Here is an 18,456-nt window from a genome sequence, read left to right on the forward strand (position 1 = left end):
TCTGTGCCAGCTCTGACTCCAAATGCAGCAGGACCCCATTGAGTTGCTCCATCTGCATGGCGTAGTGGGCCTCCACCTCCCTCAGGCTGTCCTCCAACCTGGACTTCTGATTTCTCATGGAGTCCAGTTCAATCTCCAAGGACTTGACTGTACACGTCAGCTCTGTGAGCATTGTCTTAGCAGCTCTGACCTCAGAAAACTGTGAGGTGACCACTGAGGTGCTCTCCTCAGTCTGCTGGGATCAGGTCTTGGCCAGCGATTCTTGGTTCTTCTGAGGCAGCTCGTCATACTGGGCCCACATGTCTGCCATGATCTTGCTCAGGTCCTGGGATGTGGGAGCATCTACCTCCACAGTCAACCCAGAGCTGGCAATCTGGATTTTAGGACTTTTACTTCCTCCTCATGGTTCTTCTTCATGGAGAGCAGCTCCTCTTTGAGAGCCTCGATCTCTGATTCCAGCTGCAGTGGAGTGATATTGGTGTATCAATGACCTTGCGGAGCCCATGGATGTCTCTCTCCACAGACTGGCGCACGGCCAGTTCTGTCTCATACTTGACTCTAAAGTCATCAGCAGCAAGACGGGCATTGTCAATCTGCAGAACGATGAGGGCATTGTCCACAGAATAGGCAAAGATCTGTGCCCTCAGGTCCTTGATGGTCTTGAAGTAATGCGCCCAATCTCTGACCTGGGGCCCCTTCTTCTCCAGGTGTTCCCAGATTTTGCTCTCCAGCCTCCGATTATCAGTCTCCAGGTTCCTCACTCTGTCCAGGTAGGAGGCCAGGCGGTCATTCAGTTCTTGCATGGTCTCCTTCTTAGTCTGGATGCCCCCTATTCCTGTCAGACCCCTGGCCATCCCCATGGCCAGGCCCCCGGACCCCCAGCCGCCCTGGAAGCTGGTGGAGCAGGACATGGAGATCTGGGAGCCCAAGTCCCCCGCGCCCGCATAGACACTGGCTGCGCTGCTGGTGGGCCAGACACTGCAGCTGGGCGCCTGGACTGAGCCCAGGGACCGGTAATTGCTGGAGAAGGTGGTGGAATGAGTAGTAAAGGACACGATGTCAGAAGAGGAGAGGACAAGACTCGGGCGAGTTCTTTTTTTTTTTTTTGCAGTTTTTGGCCGGGGCTGGGTTTGAACCCACCACCTCCGGCATATGGAGCCGGCACCTACTCCTTTGAGCCACAGGTGCCACCCCATTTTAATCATTTTTGAGCATAGAATTAAATATATTCACAATGTTGTGGCACTATCCCCACTCTCCATTTCCAAATGGGCTTATCTAGGCTAACCTTAGGTTCCTTTTTCTTACAGCCTTCTGGTCTCTTCTCCCATGTGACTGGTAATTTTTGGTTGAGTGGTGGACATCCTACAGGGTCAGTGGTGGCAATGATCTGAGGCTCTGGGTTAGAACTCAGTCTGGGCTTGAGGCAATTAGGCACTGGCTTCCCAGCCTGTTTCCAGTCCATTCTTAGGATGCTCCCCAGGGCCCCTCACCTCCAGGGGTCCTACTGTGCTCCTCTAGCTCTTGAACATAATCCTGAGGGCAGCAGATGCTTGTGAGTAGAAGAAACCAGTGCTGGTTGCCTCTTGGGATACCTTCCCTGCCCATCCCTGTAGTCCTCCATACCTCCAGAGAGTGGGATGTTAGGTCACACCCAGAAACTCTCTTTAAGTCAGCATCTTGGCCTGTGAGATTGGGAACCGAGGATGAACAGGTGGGCTGTGGGTAGCTGCCCCTGGTGGGGCTCACTCTCTGCTGTTTATCCCTGGCAGGAATAGAGGCTGTGGCTGGGTGGGTGTCCTCAGGGCCCTGACAGAGTGTGCCAGCACTGTGGAAATGGTTGGAAGCATGCCCATTGGGCCTTTCATGGGTAGGTACTCTGAAGAGCGAGGCTACAGCCAGATGCAGATCCAGGCCAACCAGTGGGCAGAGGTCAGCAGGCACCCCCACTCTTTCTGGGGCCCAGCTTCCAGACAGCAGGTAGACAGGTCACCTGTGGCCCCTGCATGCGGCTCTGCAGGGCTCTAGCCCCTTAGGCCTTTGAGAGAATGTGTGGAGTTCAGGGAGGGCCCCAAGAAGCAAAGAATGTAGGTCATGATGGGCAGCTGCCCAGGGACTAGGGGCAGGTGAGGAGACTGAGAGGTTGGGGAAGTGAAAGGAGAGTGGTTTATACTTACAGGCCACAGGGGGCCCCAGGGGCAGGAAGAAGCCAGGGAAAGCTGGGGGGTAGGGAGCAGTCAGGGACAGGCTGCTCTGGACACTGGGACAAACTCTGGTTGGGGACACACTGACTGGAGGCAGCAGGCAGGGGCAGGGTATAGACTACTTTGGCCATTGTCTGGCCTTGTGAGAAAAGGATACCTCAAATGCAGAATCAAAGAAAAAGCTAGGACAGGCTGCCCCGGAGGAGCCAGGTGGGCTTGCCTCTCCCACAACCGCCCTTCTCAGCACTAGGCTTGTTTCCATGAACAGAGAGAAAGCATGAGTGGGATCAAAAGTGTTTTGTTCTCCTTTCAAAGAAAAGAAACTTCATCACCCTGTAGGCAGCAGCTGCTCTCAGGGCACGAGCTCAGCTGCTTCACATGGCGGCCAACCAAGGTCCTTGAGGCCATGTCACTGACTCCCCCCTCTGTTCCAGAAATGTTTAACACACTTTGGGATGGCCGCTCAAGAGAGAAGGCCTGGGGGCTGACACAGCAGCAGGATGATGGAAGTATGCCCTCAGCAGGGTGGCCCTGGCCCGCCCCCACCAGGCTGGTGCTGGAGACAGGGCATGGGAATAGTCAGGACTCATTGGGCTGGTCCCACTGTCTACAGGAGCCTACCAGGGCAACCCGCTACAGGCAGCTGTGCAGTTGGGCAGCATGAGGGCTCTGGCTGCAGTCCACGTGCTCTGTGAGCCCCTCTGGAGCTGTATGCTTCCTGGAGGCCCAGGGCCTGCATGCACATCTCTTGCTAGTTGCAAATAGTGACTGCACCACACACCTCATTCTGGGCGCACAAGGCCTGCACATGTCCAGCCCATGCCCCAGACTCTCCCCTCCCCACATTTGGCCTGTGAGCCTGGCACACGGTGTCAGGGAGGACCCTTCTTCATCACCCCAGCTCCTAGTGTGAGGCTTACCCAGGTTCTGACCAGCCTTGGCCACACCGAGGAAGGGCAGATCTCAGGCTGTCCCAAAAGAGTTGCTGACAGAGGGCAGGGCTGAGGCAATGCCTGAGTGGTAGGATGTGGGGCTGGAGAGCCCCCTGCTCACCTGGGGGAATCCCTGCTGGGTCTCACTGGTCCCTACTGGTAGGCCCCAGTAGTTGACCTGAGCTCTGCTGCTCAGCAGGGCCTACGGACCCCTCTGCAGAGGCCTCTATGTGACCCCAGGACATGACGTCCATGGTGAGGGTTGTGCTGGACCTCACCTAACCCATCATGTCCATGTTCTCCAGAGATGGCATCAACAGCACCATCTGCAGCATCTTCAAGGACGAACAGGTCATGGTGTGCCCCATACCTTTGATGGGCCACTTCTGGAGCCCATGCCAGCCCCTGGCCTCTGATTGGATGACCCTGCCCTATGCCTCCCCTGGTGGGGCCTGTTTGAGCCCACCCTCCCACAAGACCTGTGGGTTCCCTACTTTGCCATTACCACCAATATCACAGTCTCCGCCATGCGGGTCCACACAGATGGTGAGCAACCCTTCCACACATGACCATCTTGGGTGCCAGGCTCAGGGCGCTCTTGGTCCTAGGGTCAGGACATGCTCAGACCTGGGACCAGGGTGCACTTGGACCAAGGGTCAGGGCACTGAGATCTGGGGCCAGGGCCAGTCCTGGGGTGGGGGCATAGCACAGTGGGAAGTCCAGAGCTGGGTACAGTGTGTTATGACCCCAGAGAAAGACCTCACTCCTGTGTAGCCTCCTGGACTCTGCCCTCCCCAGGAAGGGCTCTGTGTAGGTTTACTCTAGGCTGGTGCCTTGTCCTAGAGGTGGCACCTACCAGCTCTTGGACCCACGAAGGCAAGAAGCTGAGCCTTGGGTCCAGGGCAAGAAACTCCTGTGGGCAAAGGTTCCTCCCCCACAGGCTCCCTATGGCAGTGCGTGCACACCAGTATGCCCATTGGGCTACCTGCCCCCTCTCTGGGACCCCAAAGATGGATGCCTGCTGAAGAACAGAAGCTACATCAACAACCTCCCAGGTATTCAGTGGCCAGGAGAGACCCACTGACATGAGCACAGAGCTGCCTTGGTCAGCCTGCCCCGCATTGACTGCAGCTGCATGGAGCACGTTTCCCCTAGAGTGTGCCAGAGGAAATGTCAGCCTGGCATCTGAGCAGGGTCCGTACAGCATGGGAAACATGTGCACACGCAGGCGCAGGGCCACCTGTCCCAGCATATGGCCCTGTTTGTCAGCTCAGCAGCATGAAGAACAAAGGCCAAGTAGAGGAACAGAAACGATTAGTTCCCATCTGTGCTCGAAGTCAGAGCCAGTGCCTTGCAGGTGTCAGGTTCACTGCAGGAGAGCTCACACCTCTCACCTGTTGGACATGTGCAGCTCCTGCCTGTAATGTGGAGAAGTGACCCCTTGGCCACCAGTCCCAGGTCTCCCAGGCTCAGCCAGTCTGTGCCCTGTCCCTGTCTGTGCCTGGTGATGACTAGGGCTGCCTTCTCCCTGGAAGATGTGCCCAGGTCCACAGGGGCAAAGTGGTGCTCACCATTGACGTGGGCAGCCAGGATGAGATGGACCTCACCAATTATAGTGACACGCTGGGTGGTGGCAGTTTAGGAAGAACCCCCTGGCCACAGTAGTCGAGGTAGAGGTGATGCCTGGTGGTATTACCAGCCATTGTTCACCTGAATGGCCATTTCATGCAGGGGGCTACTGGTCAGGCCCCAACAAGGCCGGAGGAGCCTACGTGCTGACATCTGGAGATTGTTTATTCACTTCCAAGGCTATGTCATAGATAAGTAGGGGGACTGGACTCTACGGTACCGGTCAACAACTCAGAGTTGACTGACTATAAATTTAGTCTATTGTAAAAATGCTTTGAGGATACAACCTCTTTAAGAAACTAAGATATTGTGTAACTTTGTAACCTATGAGGAGGATTCTATTTGCCCCATACTATGATAAATAATAACATTGCTGATGTTTACTTTTACTGTAAGAAAAAAATAAAGGGAAAGGGGGGGCAGAGCAGTTCTTTGAGGAGTTATCCCTGCTGTACCCCCACTCCCACCTTCTGTCCCATGGGGGAGTGATGGGAGCGGCTCCTAGGCTCCCAGTCCAGCAGCTCTGGGGTCCATCCTTCACTACCCCTGCCCAGGCCCTGGGACAGCTTTGGGGACAGGAGGAGGAAGGGGCCTGAAGGCTCTGTCACTGGCCAGAACACTCCAGTCCCCAGCTTGACAACAGGGGTTGGGTCCTCAGGGCCTGTCTTGTGCCCTTGCCAGGCTGGGCTGGAGGAGTGACTGGGCCACAGACTCAGGCAGCCGTGATGGCAGCAAGTGTTGAACATGGAGATTCAGACGCACTTGGCCTACTTGTGCTGTGTCTGGCAGCTGGAGAGGGTGAAGAACAGTGATTATCGCAAGTACATGCTCTCTTCCATCAACATGGAAGATGCTATGGCATCTTGCACTTTGGCAGTTCAATGAGATCTGTGTGTCAACCACCACTGCAGGGGCGGAGGCAGTATGGTTCCCTTACTACACTTCCTGATGGGGCTTCAGGTGTGCCTAGAAAGTTGGGGGTTCCCCACACCTCCTGAAGGGGCCCAGGGTGTGTCCAGGATGCAGGGGGGCTCCTCACACTTCCTGACAGGGCCCCCCACCTCCTGATGGGGCCCTGGATGTGCCCATGATCCAGGGGCTCCCTGCACCTCTTGAAGGGGCCCTGGGTGTGTCCAGGATGCAGGGGAGCTCCCCATACCTCCTGATGTGGCCCCAGTATGCCCGGGATACACAGGGCTCCCTACACCTCCTGACAGGAGCCAGGGTGCACCCAAGACATAGGAGCTCCCTGTACCTCCTAACAGGGCCCTGGATGTGCACAAGAAGAGGGGTACCAGTTTAGACAGTGTTTGAGATCTGGGATCACAGTTGGGTTCTAGAAAATAAGCTCTAGAACCACCAAGGGACATAAAAGAAAAGCCTTCAGGGTAAGTGCCCTGCAAGAGGGCCTTGACCCTAACCCCCAACTCTGGGGGCCTAAACAGAAGGGCAGGGCAACAGCCCTGAGGGGAAGGGTGGTGGTGCGAGTGGGGGATTGTGGCAGGCAGCTGCATGGAATGTGATGTGCCTGTCCTCCATGGTTCCAGGTCCCCACCTGCCCCAATGCCTCCTTCACGGACCTGGCTGCAACTGTGTTGTGCATTGAGACTGGCAAGGCTGCTGTGGTGGATGGTGAGTTGTCCAATTGAGGCTGGTGGTGGTAGCATGACCTTCTGACATTGTGCTAGGCCCCACTGTCCCCAGGCCTGCCACCCCAGGCCCACCACTAAGGCTCTACCAGCCAGGAAGCTTGGCAGCACCCCTGTCTGGCCAGCACGCGTCCTACAGCCCTAGGCCCATCACCACCCCAAGCTACTCAGGCCTGTCCTTTCAGTCACCCCAAGCCCCCACCCACACTATAGACCTAGGGTGTAACTACATTGCCCCCCACCCTGCCTGACCCAGTGGGCCACAAAGCCCCATTCAGTACACACAGGTTCTGTCTGGGCCTTGCACTAGGGGCCAGGCCATTGCCTTCCTGGCAGCAGGCTCTAGGGTGTTAGCTCTTCTTGGGGCACCTGGTGAGGGGGCAAGGTCCGTGGAAGACCCACCAGTATGGGACAGGCTGACAGATCCTGCCTCTCTGCTGGGCAGTCATAGCCCCCCTGCAGCAGTGGGGTGGAGTCTGCTGCCTGCTCTGCCCCTGAGGTTTACCTGCTCTAGGCCTGGCCCTGGCCTCAGAAGGGAGCAGTGTGGGCCTCCCCTCTGTCCAGATGAATCTGACTACCAGACCCAATTTGAGGAGGAGCTGCTGGACACTCAAGGCATCCCCGACAGAGCTGGCTCTGACTGGGTGAGCTGAGGGCCATCCCGATCCGCCCATGGGTCCTGGGCGCTGCTCCCCCACTGCAGCCCAGCTGCCCTCCAGGAGCCAGCCCAGGGTCGCCCCTCCGGCCTGCCTTGCCCTCCTGCCCTCACCTCGCCCTTTGCTCCCAGCAGGATGCTTCAGCACAACACCCTAAGCTGTCTTTCCCCAAAACGCCCCAGGGATCTTCTCTCCCCTGGCTCTCTGACCAAGACCAGTAGAGACCTCTGCGGACGGACATATCTCTAACGTAGCGTGTCTTGGGTCTGTCCGAAAGGCCACTCCAACTGTCCGGTTTCCAAGGTCTGGGCTCCCCTCTGCACTAGCAACCCTTCCACTCAAGCAGCAGTCCCGGGGGCTGTGCAGTCCCCTGCGAGCCCACGAGGCCCCGGGAGGTGTGGGGGCCCCCCGAGGCTGGGCCGCGCGCTAATAAGGCAATTCTGACGCTCTGTCGGGCATGTCCCCAGTGCTGAGGTCCCGGTGGGAAATGGAGCGGTTGTCTATCCTCCTGAAAACCCAGGGCGGCTACTCCAGGCCAGCCACGCAAAGTGCGCAGGGTCTGGATGGAACAGGGTCCCCCAAAACCAAAAGTGTGCGGGAGCGCTCCCTTCGGTTTCCGCAGGGGAACCTTTTGGTCTAAGAGTGAGAAGCGCCCGTTCTGTGACCCCTGCAGGTCTGAGAGCAGCGGGCCATGAGGACCCCGCCTAGGACCCTGCGGTCAGGTGACCACCTGCCTCAGTTTTTCCGGAGAGCTGCAGCGAGAACACACCGAGCCAGCCGGCCCCTCCCGTCTCGTGACATCACGAGGGCGGAACCCTAGTCCAGCCCGCCCCGTGACGTCACGACGGGCGGAGCTGCCCGCCCCCGGCCCGGGCTGCGCTCTCCCTAGAGCGGCGGGACTCGCTGGTGCCGGGCGCGGCCATGCGGGACCCGAGCCCGACCCCAACCCTGAGCGCGAGCGCGCCCGCGACCCTGACCGCGACCCCTCGCGCGGCGCGGCTCCCCCGGCGGCGGCGGCGGGCGCGGGGCGCGCTCTGAGGCCCGGGGGATGCGCGGCCGCCCCGACCATGGGTGCTGCCGCCTCCAGAAGGAGGGCGCTGAGGAGCGAGGCCATGTCCTCGGTGGCGGCCAAAGTACGGTGAGTGCTCGGGGGGACCTGCGCCCTGGGTCGCCTAGCTGACCTAGGGTCCAGACACCGGGACCAGGTTCTTGCGCTCCGACTCCCTCCTGGCTGTCCCCCCACCCCCTCCTGGGTGTCTCCCCCCCCCACTGCCCCTCGAGCCTCTCCCTTTGCGGCGCCTCTCCCGCACCCGGCTGCCCTCCCCCACGTTCTCTCGTGGCGGCTCCCTCTCCTGGTCCCCTCTCCAGCCCTCCCTTCCTTGAGCCCTTGGTGGGCGAGAGGGCGCTCCAGGTCCATGTGGGCCTCTGGCTTCATGACCCCGCTCCAACAGCAGATGGGCCATGGCCTTCAGGTATGGCCAAGGCTCACTAGGGTTCCCTGGGCTTTCTCGAGTCGGATGGTCTCTGACCCTGTCTTGTTGGTGGGGTGGGCCTGCGTGGGGGTGCAGACCCCAGGCTTTGGCCAAGGTGGGCTGTGTGCACTTACAGTGTCCTGTCTGCCCACCCTGCAGAGCAGCCCGAGCATTCGGAGAGTACCTGTCCCAGAGTCACCCTGAGAACCGCAACGGCGCAGGTGGGGGCCCATGAGGTGGTGCTAGCGCGGGTCCAAGGCACCCCCAACCTGAGGGACACCTCCCCTGCCTCGAGGTGGAGTGTGAGCAGCGATGGTTGGGGTCTAATGCTCTGTAGGGCTGGCTTCCCTTACTCCCTACCCAGAGCCCCAGGAGCAGCTCAGAGTCACTAATCACCATGGCACCCACCCAGCCTGGGCCGTTGGCATGGCAACAGGCCTCCTGGCACCCTAGGGCTGGCACCACTGTCTCTGGGCCAGCTGGTTGGGGGAGGGGAGAAGTTGGCACCAGGCAAACTGAGATTGCTTGCTGGGAGATGGCCTGCCTGTTCCTTCCCCCAGGACCACCCACAAGTGGCATGGCTTGTCATCCCCCCCACCTCCCCGCACCTCCCTTCCTGTACACCCAGGGCTTCAGGCCCCAGTAGGAGGAGCGAAGGGCTTGGACATGCTTTTCCTGAAGGTGTTGGCACCGAGGATTTGGGGAGCCCACATCAGGCCAGGTGCCCATAGCATCTGACTGGAAGGGCAGACCCAGTGGGCTGCGGGCTCACCTGGTGCCTCTCTCCTAGACCACCTGCTGGCTGATGCCTACTCTGGCCACGACGGGTCCCCCGAGATGCAGCCAGCCCCCCAGAACAAGCGTCGCCTTTCTGTCGTCTCCAACGGTCGCTATGAAGGCAGCCTCTCAGAGGAGGCCTGTGGAGGGGAGCCGGCTGGTGAGGGCCCCCAGCCCCGTGTGTACACCATCTCTGGGGAGCCAACTCTGCTCCCCAGCCCCAAGGCCGAGGCCATCGAGCTGGCTGTGGTGAAGGGACGGGGCCCACGGGAGCGGCACCATCACCATCATAGCCAGCCCTTGAGAGCCAGCCCGGGTGGCAGCCACGAGGATGTCAGCAGGCCCTGCCAGAGCTGGGCAGGCAGCCGCCAAGGTTCCAAGGAGTGTCCTGGATGTGCCCAGCTGGCCTCCAGCACCTCCCCTCAGCCCTTTGGGCTGGACCAGCCACCTCTGCCCGATGCCTCTGGCCGCCGCAAGAAGCTGGAAAGGATGTACAGTGTTGATCGAGTGTCTGGTGAGGGTTTGTCTCAGGGCACAGACAAAGTTGGAGGTGTGCTGCTGCTGCACGGGGAAGGGGACAAGGGAGGTTGCCCACTCAGGTGTGCCAGCAGCCACAAGGTTAACCCCCTAGGCTCCTGACTCCTCTCCCACACCCCATGAGCTGTGGGCTCCCTCCACTTCTCAGCAAAGATCTCCAGGCCTCTTGGTCAGCTCTGGCCTGCCAGCAGCAGGTCAAAGAGTGCTTCCTGGAGGAGGGGCCAGGGAGAATCTCGAAGGGTGAGCAGGCAGGAAGCATGCCTTACAGGGAAGATTGGGTTGCTTTAGGGAGTTCTGGGAGCTTCCAAGACCAAGCCAGCCAGGAGGCCTCTTCCCAGGGGTGTTGAGCCATGTCTGGTAGTTATTTCATCCCACAGAGAGGTCTTCCTGGGATATTCTGCCAGCCCACACCTGGGCATCATGGAAGGCCTATGGCTGTAGGGCCCAGGAGAGGGTCAGCCTTCAGCACAGTAGTATCCAGCCTCAGTGAGGGCCTTAACTGGGGTCTGGCTGGGCTGATACCAGAGCATGGGGACTACAGAGAGTCCCCTGGGGCTCTGTCTACCAAAGGAAGACAAGATGAATTTGTTTCTGGGCAGCCCTGGAGATAGACTGTGCTTTCAAAGGAAGGTTCCTCAAATTTTGAGCAGTTAAAGGGAAAGTAAACAACAAAAAAAATCAAGTCCCTGAGCTTCTGAGCATGGTCTTGATGCATGAGCATCTGGGCAGTGCCTTCAGGTCTCATTAGGGGTCTAACCCACACCCACCTCCCACCTGGGAGAAGGCTGGGGCCACCCTGCCACCTGAACCCTAACAGCTGCCACTGGTCCCTGGGTCTAGAAGCATCCCTTTCCCAGCAGGGTGCCCCCACACACCCTATGCTAGCTCTTGTTTGTGTCTTTCAGATGATGTCCCCATCCGTACCTGGTTCCCCAAGGAAAACCTTTTCAGCTTCCAGACAGCAACCACAACTATGCAAGCGTGAGTCTTGTGTCCTCTGCTCCGGGTCAGGACTGGTGGCTTCTTTCTGGTGTTTAGGAAATATTGACCACCCTTTCCCAAGCTCTGGGTCCTTGGGGTTATTTCTGAATAGCCCCATGCCTCCATGCTGCATGCTGGGCCAGGCCTGGCAGGGGAGTCAGGCTACTCTTCCCCACCCCAGGGAACGTGTTTTGGTCTGGGGACCTGGCCCAGGGCTATAGCTGAAGCAGCTGTCAGTGGGTGTGTGGAGTGGGGCTGGTTTTCTTGAGCATGAGTCTGCCCTCATTCACAGGCCAAACAGCAGCCCACTTCTGTGTTATAGGTGCAGGTGGTCACAATTTAGAGGTCCCTTGGGGCTTTAGTCCTCACCTTTGACACACGTCTAGGTTTTCTGTTGTGGGATTCCTTCCAGGGAGGTACCTTTTGCCTAAGAGGCCACTGCACCAAGATGCTCCCTCCCTACACAACTGACCTGGGGGACCCACCCCACTCCTGTCCTAGGCTGCTGTTCCAAGTCAGGCAGGGTGCAGGCAGGGCACAGTCAGGCCTCTGCAGGACTCCCCCACCTCACTTCCCTGCCCCCACCCCCAGTCCAGCCTGGCCAGCTCACAGCACATGGTGACATAGGCTGCAGTGACATCAGCTTCTGCTGCCCTTTCAGGGCTGACACACAACATAGTCAGCATTCTGCTGGTGGCTGAGGTACCCGTGAAGGACCCTGAGTCAGTGACAAGAAGGGAACTAATTGCAGGGCTCTGGAGGGGCTGAGGGGAGACCCAGGGCTAAGGCTCACTGTGTCTTCCCTCTCATGCCATCCCTTCCCGCTGCAACTTCAGCATCTCGTAAGTACCCTTTATGACCTTAAACCTAAGGGCACAGCTGTTCTCCCTGGGAGGATCCTCCAACCCCCAAATAGTTTTGGGCAGGCCAGGGACCTGGGCCTTGACCAGGAGGGAGTGCTCTGTGTGGGCCCGGCTCCCTGTGGACAGCAGGGCTTGCTGGGGGCTGGGCCTCAGACAGGCGAGGCAGGCCAGGACTCCTCTGCCAAGCCCTGTGCCCCCAGAAGCCCTGCTGGGCCCTGTGTGCCTGCTTCCGTCCCCACATTTGTGTCCCTCCTGCCTTTGGCCAAGGGCAGTGCTGATTCGCGGTGGTTTCCCAGGGTGTTCAGGGGCTACGCAGAGAGGAAACGCCGGAAACGGGAGAATGATTCCGCGTCTGTAATCCAGAGGTAGGGCCTGCCAGCCACTCGCCACCAGGGTCTATCTCTGGTCTGTGCTGGCCTGGCCTGGGCTCTCCTGGCCCTGGCAGACCTGATGGGGGAAGGGTGGTGGCGACCACTGGCCTGGCCCTGCTCTGGGGACGTGGCAGGCAGGAGAGGCTGTGTGTCCTGGCTGCAGAACACTGTTTCACCCCGTGCCTGCATTTTGAGGGTGAACTGACAGTCCAGCTGCAGCCAGCCAGCCTACCTGTGTCTCTGGCCCAAAAGTCCAGAGCTGTGGGGCTACTGGCAAGGCCTATCCTCCCCCACTCCCACCAACTACACAGATGTCTGGGGAGCTTATTTGTCCATTCTGGACATTGGGCCTTGGCAGAGTACAAAGTTTGAGGGTAGAGTAGATCTGTGGTCTGGGGCATGTAATAGCAGGGGAGAGGTACCTGCAAGCCCCGCACTGCCCTGGCTGTGGCCTGGGCCACCTATAGGGGAGGCCTGCAGGCCTCAGGGTTTGCATGGATACAGGGAGGTAATGCACGTTTGCGAGTGTCTGGATGTGTTTGTAACTAGAGAAGGCTTGATCTGGGGCAAAGGAGAGCCCGAGATGGGGGGATGTGTATCGGTAGGAGAGATACTGGGCAGGATCTGCCTTGGGGTGGGTGGGTGGTACACGGGAGACCAGAACCACGGAGAGCATTTATGACCCACATGGAAAGGGGCAAGAGTGGAACTGCTGGAGTGTCGGGGGAGGGGGCGGGGGAGCACTGGCCGCCCCTTCACGTCCCTCCTCAGCTCCCTGCTTCTTTCCCCAGGAACTTCCGCAAACACCTGCGCATGGTCGGCAGCCGGAGGGTGAAGGCCCAGAGTAAGCCTCGGGTGCAGGATGGGCGGCGCAGTGCTTGGCCAGTTGGGGCTTTGCGGGCTGCTAGATGCGCATTCCCCAGCATTCCCCAGCATTCCCTAGCCGGGTCCCGCTGCAGTGCTTTTCTCAGGCCACACCTCCTGAGGCCACACCACCAGCCTTGCCCCACCCAGGCTCCGCCCTGTTCCTGTCCTCTGGTGTTTTTGGACTGCGTTTAGATGGCCTCTGGCCCCGCCCCAGTCACCCCCAACCCTCCAGTGTCGCCTCAGCCTCCGCCTTTGCACCCCCGGTGTCTCCCCAGGCTCTGCCCTTTCCCTGGCCCCGTGTCTCCTCAGGCTTCACCTCTGTTCCAAGTTTCCCCTTGTTCCTCCTCTGCACCACCTCATTTTTTACTAAGCAAAATCTCCGCCCCACCCCCTGTGTTTCCCTAGGCTCCTCCCTTGCCCCGCATCTGCTTTCCCCAGGCTCCTCCCATGCCTCGCCTCTGTTTCTTCAGGCCCCGCCCCTCCCCCCTCTTGTTTCCGCAGGTTCCGCCCTCAGTGTTTCCTCAGGCCCATCCCTATCCCCCACACCTGCTTTCCCCAGGCTCCTCCCATGCCTCGCCTCTGTTTCCTCAGGCCCCGCCCTTCCCCCCTCTGTTTACCCAGGCTCCACCTTCTGTGTTTCCTCAGGCTCCGCCCCTGCCCTGCCCCAGTGTTTGCAGGCTCCGTCCCCACCACCCTGCTCCTGTGTTCTCAGATCTGGGCTTGAAGTTTACCCTGTTGTTGGTCATTGCCTACTTTATGTGACTTGATATTCTACCCAGCTTTCATCTCACCTGTTCCCGGGCCTCCTCGGCTCCGCAGCCCTGGGCGTGAGTCTCCCTAGGCCCCGTCCTCCCAGGCCGCTCGCCCCACTCGCTAATGTGGGTTTTGCTCTCTGCAGCGTTCGCTGAGCGGCGCGAGCGGAGCTTCAGCCGGTCCTGGAGCGACCCCACCCCCATGAAAGCCGACACTTCCCACGACTCCCGAGACAGTAGGTGCCCCAACGCAGGCTGGCCCAACTTCCCCAGATCCCTGCCAGGGGCACTAGGCTTCTGCGCTTTTGCATTCAGCCTCAGTTTACCTGTCTGTGAGATGGGCTGCTCCAGCATTTCCTGTCTCTTAGGTGGGGTCAACTAAGGGCTGTGGCAGTGCCAGGCTGCGATGCCCACCCCCAATCCCTCCAGCTCTGGGGTCAGGCTCCGTGGCCAGAGCTAATGCTTGCTCACTCATTCCCACTTGCTTTCCTCCTTCCCTGGTTGAGCCACTTCCACTGGTTCTCCCACCGCTTGAAGATCTTCCAGGATGGGCCTTCTGGGCTCTGTGGCCAGGGGCTGCACACAGGACAGGAGGTGCCATGGGTCTGCTGTCCTTGTGACCCTGCCTGTCCCCCAGGCAGTGACCTGCAGAGCTCCCACTGCACGCTGGATGAAGCCTTTGAGGACCTGGACTGGGACACTGAGAAGGGTCTGGAAGCCATGGCCTGCAACACCGAAGGCTTTGTACCACCCAAGGTCATGGTGAGAGCTGACCTCAGAGTGCTCCTCCCTGTCACTGGAGCAGAGTGGCAGCTCTGCTTGAGGCCTTGCAGCCTCCCTGGCTGCATGGGAGGGGGAGGGATCTTGTCAACTGCTCTAGGATGGGCCTAGATGCTCCTGACAAAGCCATCCCTGTGGCCCCAAGGTCCACATCATGGGCTGCTACATTATGGGGAACCCCATCGGGGAGAAGGTATAGCAGCCCAAGACCCCTCCCTAGGCTCCTGGTGACTCCACACTGGAAGAGCAAACGACCTTTCATTTTTCCTGGTGTTGCTCTTCTCTCCCCTTTACACCCCCCCTTGAAGTCCCCTGTGCCAGAGTCCAGCCAAACCTGGGGGGTCCTATGCAAGAAAGGGGTACCCTGCCTACCCCTTCCCCACACCCCAGTCCCCCATCTGATTTCCCCCATCTTCCCTAGCTGATTTCCTCCAAGGTGCCCAGGGCTGAGTATATCCCCACCATCATCCGCAGGGACGACCCCTCCATCATCCCCATCCTCTATGTGAGTACTCTTCTCTACACATTTCTGCACGTTCAGAAACCCCCAGTGGGTGCTGGTGCCCTCACCCCAGGTCCCTAGCATGTCTGGTGGGGGTCTAGTCTGTGAGGAGTTCTGATGTGACCTGTGTCTGTCCCTAGGACCATGAGCATGCAACCTTTGAGGACATCCTGGGTACGTGCCCTACTCAACTCTGTCTTGTATGGTTTTGGGGCTTGAGAGGGTGCATGCTGGCCCTGGGGCTGTGGGGGCACGGCACTTACACTCCGCTCCCCTGCAGAGGAGATAGAGAAGAAACTAAACATCTACCACAAGGGTGCCAAGATCTGGAAGATGCTGATTTTCTGCCAGGTGGGGCTTAGCCCCACTCTTCCTGCCCGGAAGAGGAGGCTAGTCTGCGGGGGGTCAAGGACACTGGGTGTGTGTATGTGTGTGTGTGTGTGACAGAGAGAGAAGGGAAAGGGGTATCAGGTATGTGGACACTACTGTGGGAGCCCCCCTCTGGCTGTGCCCCCACAGGCCTAACCCAGGCCTCTTACAGGGAGGCCCTGGACACCTCTACTTGCTTAAGAACAAGGTGGCCACCTTTGCCAAAGTGGAGAAGGAAGAGGACATGATCCAGTGAGAAGTGGGCGCCAAGGCTGGGGGGAGGGCTGGAGGTGCAGTCCTGACCTTCACCCCACAGCCCCCTCCAATATCTGGGACTGGGGCTGGAGGCTGCCTGTGACCCCCTATCCCCCAACAGCTTCTGGAAGCGGTTGAGCCGTTTGATGAGCAAAGTGAACCCGGAGCCGAACATCGTCCACATCATGGGCTGCTACATTCTGGGGAACCCCAATGGGGAGAAGGTATAGCAGCCCAAGACCCCTCCCCAGGCTTCTGGTGACTCCATATTGGAAGAGCAAACGACCTTTCATTTTTCCTGGTGTTTCTCTTCTTTCCCCTTTACACCCCCCCCCCCAAAGTCCCCTGTGCCAGAGTCCAGCCAAACCTGGGGGGGTCCTATGCAAGAAAGGGGTACCCTGCCCACCCTTTCCCCTCCCCCCTCCTCCCTCCTTCCCCACCCCCGTCCTCTCCCCATCCCAGCTTTATAGCCCTGCCCTTTCTTTCAGCTATTCCGGAACCTCAGGACCCTCATGACTCCTTACAGGGTTACCTTTGAGTCCCCACTGGAGCTGTCAGCCCAAGGTGAGTCAGCATAACCTATTTCCTTCTCTGGGGGCCACCAGTGGGTGGAATTCAGGAGACCTCAGGCCAGGCCTGAGCCCCGGCCTCACTGTCTCTTGCCCAGGGAAGCAGATGATCGAGACCTACTTTGACTTCCGGCTATACCGCCTGTGGAAGAGTCGTCAGCACTCGAAGCTGCTGGACTTGGATGAAGTCCTGTGAGGACCAGGGCTGCTGTCCGGTCACCACCAGGCCACTTTCTCTGGACCAGGGACTTGGGGCTGGGCTGCCTCTTCCCCCAGACCACACAGTCCTGGTCTTGCCCAGCCGCTTCAGGGCACCTCAGACGTTCTCAGGTTCTCCCGCGTGGTCTGGTTCTCGCTGTGCTGATGGGGCATGATGGCCCCAGTCCCTGGGGAGGCCAGCAGACGGGCAGTGGCCAGGCACTGACCTGCCCATGCCTCGCCTGGAGGCTGCAGCCCTGGGAATCCATCCGCGGGGTCTATAGAAATAAGTGCAATTTCCTACACCTGAAACAATTCAAAGGGAAGCAGTGTTACTAGTTAGCTAGTCAAGTACTGTGCTGCTAGTTACAGCATAGGCAACAGGCCCAGCCACCCAGTGTGTGTTCTGGACCCTCTGCCCCTCCCCCCAGCCCTGCCGTATTTGATCACCAGCACCAGGGTGGCCATCCAAGTGGGGCCGGCCTGAGCCATCAGCCTGGCTCTGTCCACGCCGGCCAAGTCTGTCTGTGCTTTCACTCCTCCCACCACCCCACCCCGCTTACTCTGACCTCAGCCGGCACTGGACCTGGCAGGGGCAGCCTGGGCAGCAAAAAAGGAAGGGCAGAGCCTCCCCTTCCTTTCAGAGGCCACACTGGGCTACAGCCTGCTGCCCATCTCTCTGAGCCCACCCAGCACTTTCAGCGCTGCCCATCAGGAGGCCTCATGCCTGCTCAGAGGTTTGGGGGCTCAGCAGCTTGGCAGGCCCTGGAAGGCAGGAAGCTCACTATGCACGGCAATGGGCCTCCCAGGCCTGAGCCAAGGGGCTGGTGGCAGATGGCGGGAGCTCCCCCACTTGGCAGGGGGTTCACAGCCTTTTCCAGGGTCTGGCAGGGTGGGCTCTTTTGTATATAGCTGGGGCTAGGGGGCAGGCCCCCCTTTTGCAGAGCCAGGGGTCTGAGGGCACTTGGCTTATGTCCCTAGCCAAAAGGGGCTGGGGGGGGGGGCTGGCTCTAAACAATGTTCAATTATCCCTAGTGATCATTAAACCTGACTCTTCCCCCGCGGCTACCACTTGGGTCTGCCCTTTTTCAGTGCTCTGAGGGCCTGGACAGTCTGGCTGGAGCTGCTAGACTGTTTCAGGGGCCACAGACTGTGAGGGTGGGATGGGGCTACTGGGGCTCCTAGAGAGTCTAGGATGGAGAAGGGATAGAGAATGTGATCCTAGCAAAAGGCAGAGCCAAGTCTTCAGGAGAAAGCAGAGATAGTCTGTCCTCTGCCGCTTCTCCCCTCACCCCACCCCACCCCCCAGATACCATGCAGAGGGCTGTCGACCTCCTTTGCCCACTGTGTATGGTCAGTGGTGAAGCCATAGCTGGAGCCCAGGGAATGATCACAGGGGCAGATGACCACAGCTTCAGTTATTCCAGGTCCAAATTGCTGCTGGGCACAGCCAGGCCTGATTCAGGTAATTACTGTCCAGTCTCTGGGGACAGCAGCAGCTGCCACCTGTGTACATTATGGTCAGAGCCTAGTCAGCCCAAGGTCAGGTGTGCTGGGCCCATGAGGGAAGCAGCCCCTCCTTGGGTGGTGGGCACCTCCAGGACTTCCCACGCGCTCAGTAGGGATCTGAGGTTTCAATGCCAACTTGAATGTTTACTTTTAGGGATTCATATGAAATACAAAGTGTCCATATGCTTTCAGCTCTAATTACCCATACTATTTGAAAGTGACACATCAGGAGGTCACATGCGATGGAGCAATCTCTCCTGTATAGTTCACGAAACAAAGTCACTGCCACCTGGAATCTGCTGACACAGAGTAGGTCAAGTTTCTGAACCCCCAGGCTGTGTTACTCAGAATGCACATTTGAGTATCATCTGCAGTCCTGAGCTCTAGACCCAGGGCAGCCAGTCACTGGATTACCTTCTCTCCCTTTGCCTCACTCTAACAGGGCCTCTGCAGTCTGGTGGGTTCTGGTGGGGCCTGGGGCTGGGGGAGGGGTGTCTTCCAAGTGGTTCACAAGGCTCCATTCCTCATGCCCATAACCACCATGGGAGGAGGGGTGTGATGGAAGGAGAGACACTGAAACCGAG

General features: G+C 59.0%; 2 protein-coding genes and 1 pseudogene across 6 annotated transcripts; 2 read left to right on the forward strand and 1 right to left on the reverse strand.

Annotated features, from left to right (window-relative positions):
• The window catches only part of LOC100946014, a 2,546-nt pseudogene extending 922 nt beyond the window's left edge, over positions 1-1,624 (reverse strand).
• An 82-nt stretch (positions 1,625-1,706) lies between these two features.
• On the forward strand, positions 1,707-7,067 carry PNPLA7 (patatin like phospholipase domain containing 7). Its single transcript, XM_023516089.1, is given in 11 exon segments — positions 1,707-1,714; positions 1,773-1,932; positions 3,377-3,493; positions 3,598-3,682; positions 4,077-4,113; positions 4,115-4,198; positions 4,672-4,754; positions 4,757-4,800; positions 5,498-5,623; positions 6,313-6,397; positions 6,979-7,067. Coding segments are annotated over 11 exon segments (918 nt in total).
• An 879-nt stretch (positions 7,068-7,946) lies between these two features.
• NSMF (NMDA receptor synaptonuclear signaling and neuronal migration factor) lies at positions 7,947-17,434 on the forward strand. 5 transcript variants are annotated; one of them, XM_003794795.3, is made up of 16 exons: positions 7,947-8,208; positions 8,702-8,763; positions 9,333-9,833; positions 10,762-10,837; positions 11,674-11,679; positions 11,997-12,065; positions 12,863-12,915; positions 13,837-13,926; positions 14,328-14,452; positions 14,892-14,975; positions 15,113-15,146; positions 15,253-15,323; positions 15,514-15,593; positions 15,718-15,820; positions 16,085-16,160; positions 16,264-17,434. In XM_003794795.3, exons 1-16 carry the CDS (start codon positions 8,138-8,140, stop codon positions 16,359-16,361), a joined length of 1,599 nt encoding a protein of 532 aa, XP_003794843.1. In that variant the 5' UTR covers positions 7,947-8,137; the 3' UTR covers positions 16,362-17,434. The 5 variants fall into 5 exon arrangements, 4 of the variants coding, with proteins under 4 accessions (XP_003794843.1, XP_003794844.1, XP_012663763.1 ...); XM_003794796.3 differs by lacking the exon at positions 11,674-11,679; XR_002774602.1 differs by lacking the exon at positions 16,264-17,434 and having other exon boundaries at positions 7,977-8,208; positions 15,514-15,600; positions 16,085-16,096.
• The last annotated feature ends 1,022 nt before the right edge of the window (positions 17,435-18,456 follow it).

The sequence above is a fragment of the Otolemur garnettii genome, unplaced genomic scaffold (assembly GCF_000181295.1).
Source record: "Otolemur garnettii isolate 467f Iridium unplaced genomic scaffold, OtoGar3 scaffold00087, whole genome shotgun sequence".
In the NCBI taxonomy this organism is placed as follows: domain Eukaryota; kingdom Metazoa; phylum Chordata; class Mammalia; order Primates; family Galagidae; genus Otolemur; species Otolemur garnettii.

Excerpts from the sequence above, each read along its gene's own strand:
- NSMF (XM_003794795.3), top strand. The coding sequence starts at position 8,138 with ATGGGTGCTGCCGCCTCCAGAAGGAGGGCGCTGAGGAGCGAGGCCATG. Across the intron at positions 8,209-8,701 it reads TCGGTGGCGGCCAAAGTACG|AGCAGCCCGAGCATTCGGAG; the intron begins GTGAGTGCTCGG and ends CCCACCCTGCAG. Across the intron at positions 15,594-15,717 it reads AAGGAAGAGGACATGATCCA|CTTCTGGAAGCGGTTGAGCC; the intron begins GTGAGAAGTGGG and ends ATCCCCCAACAG.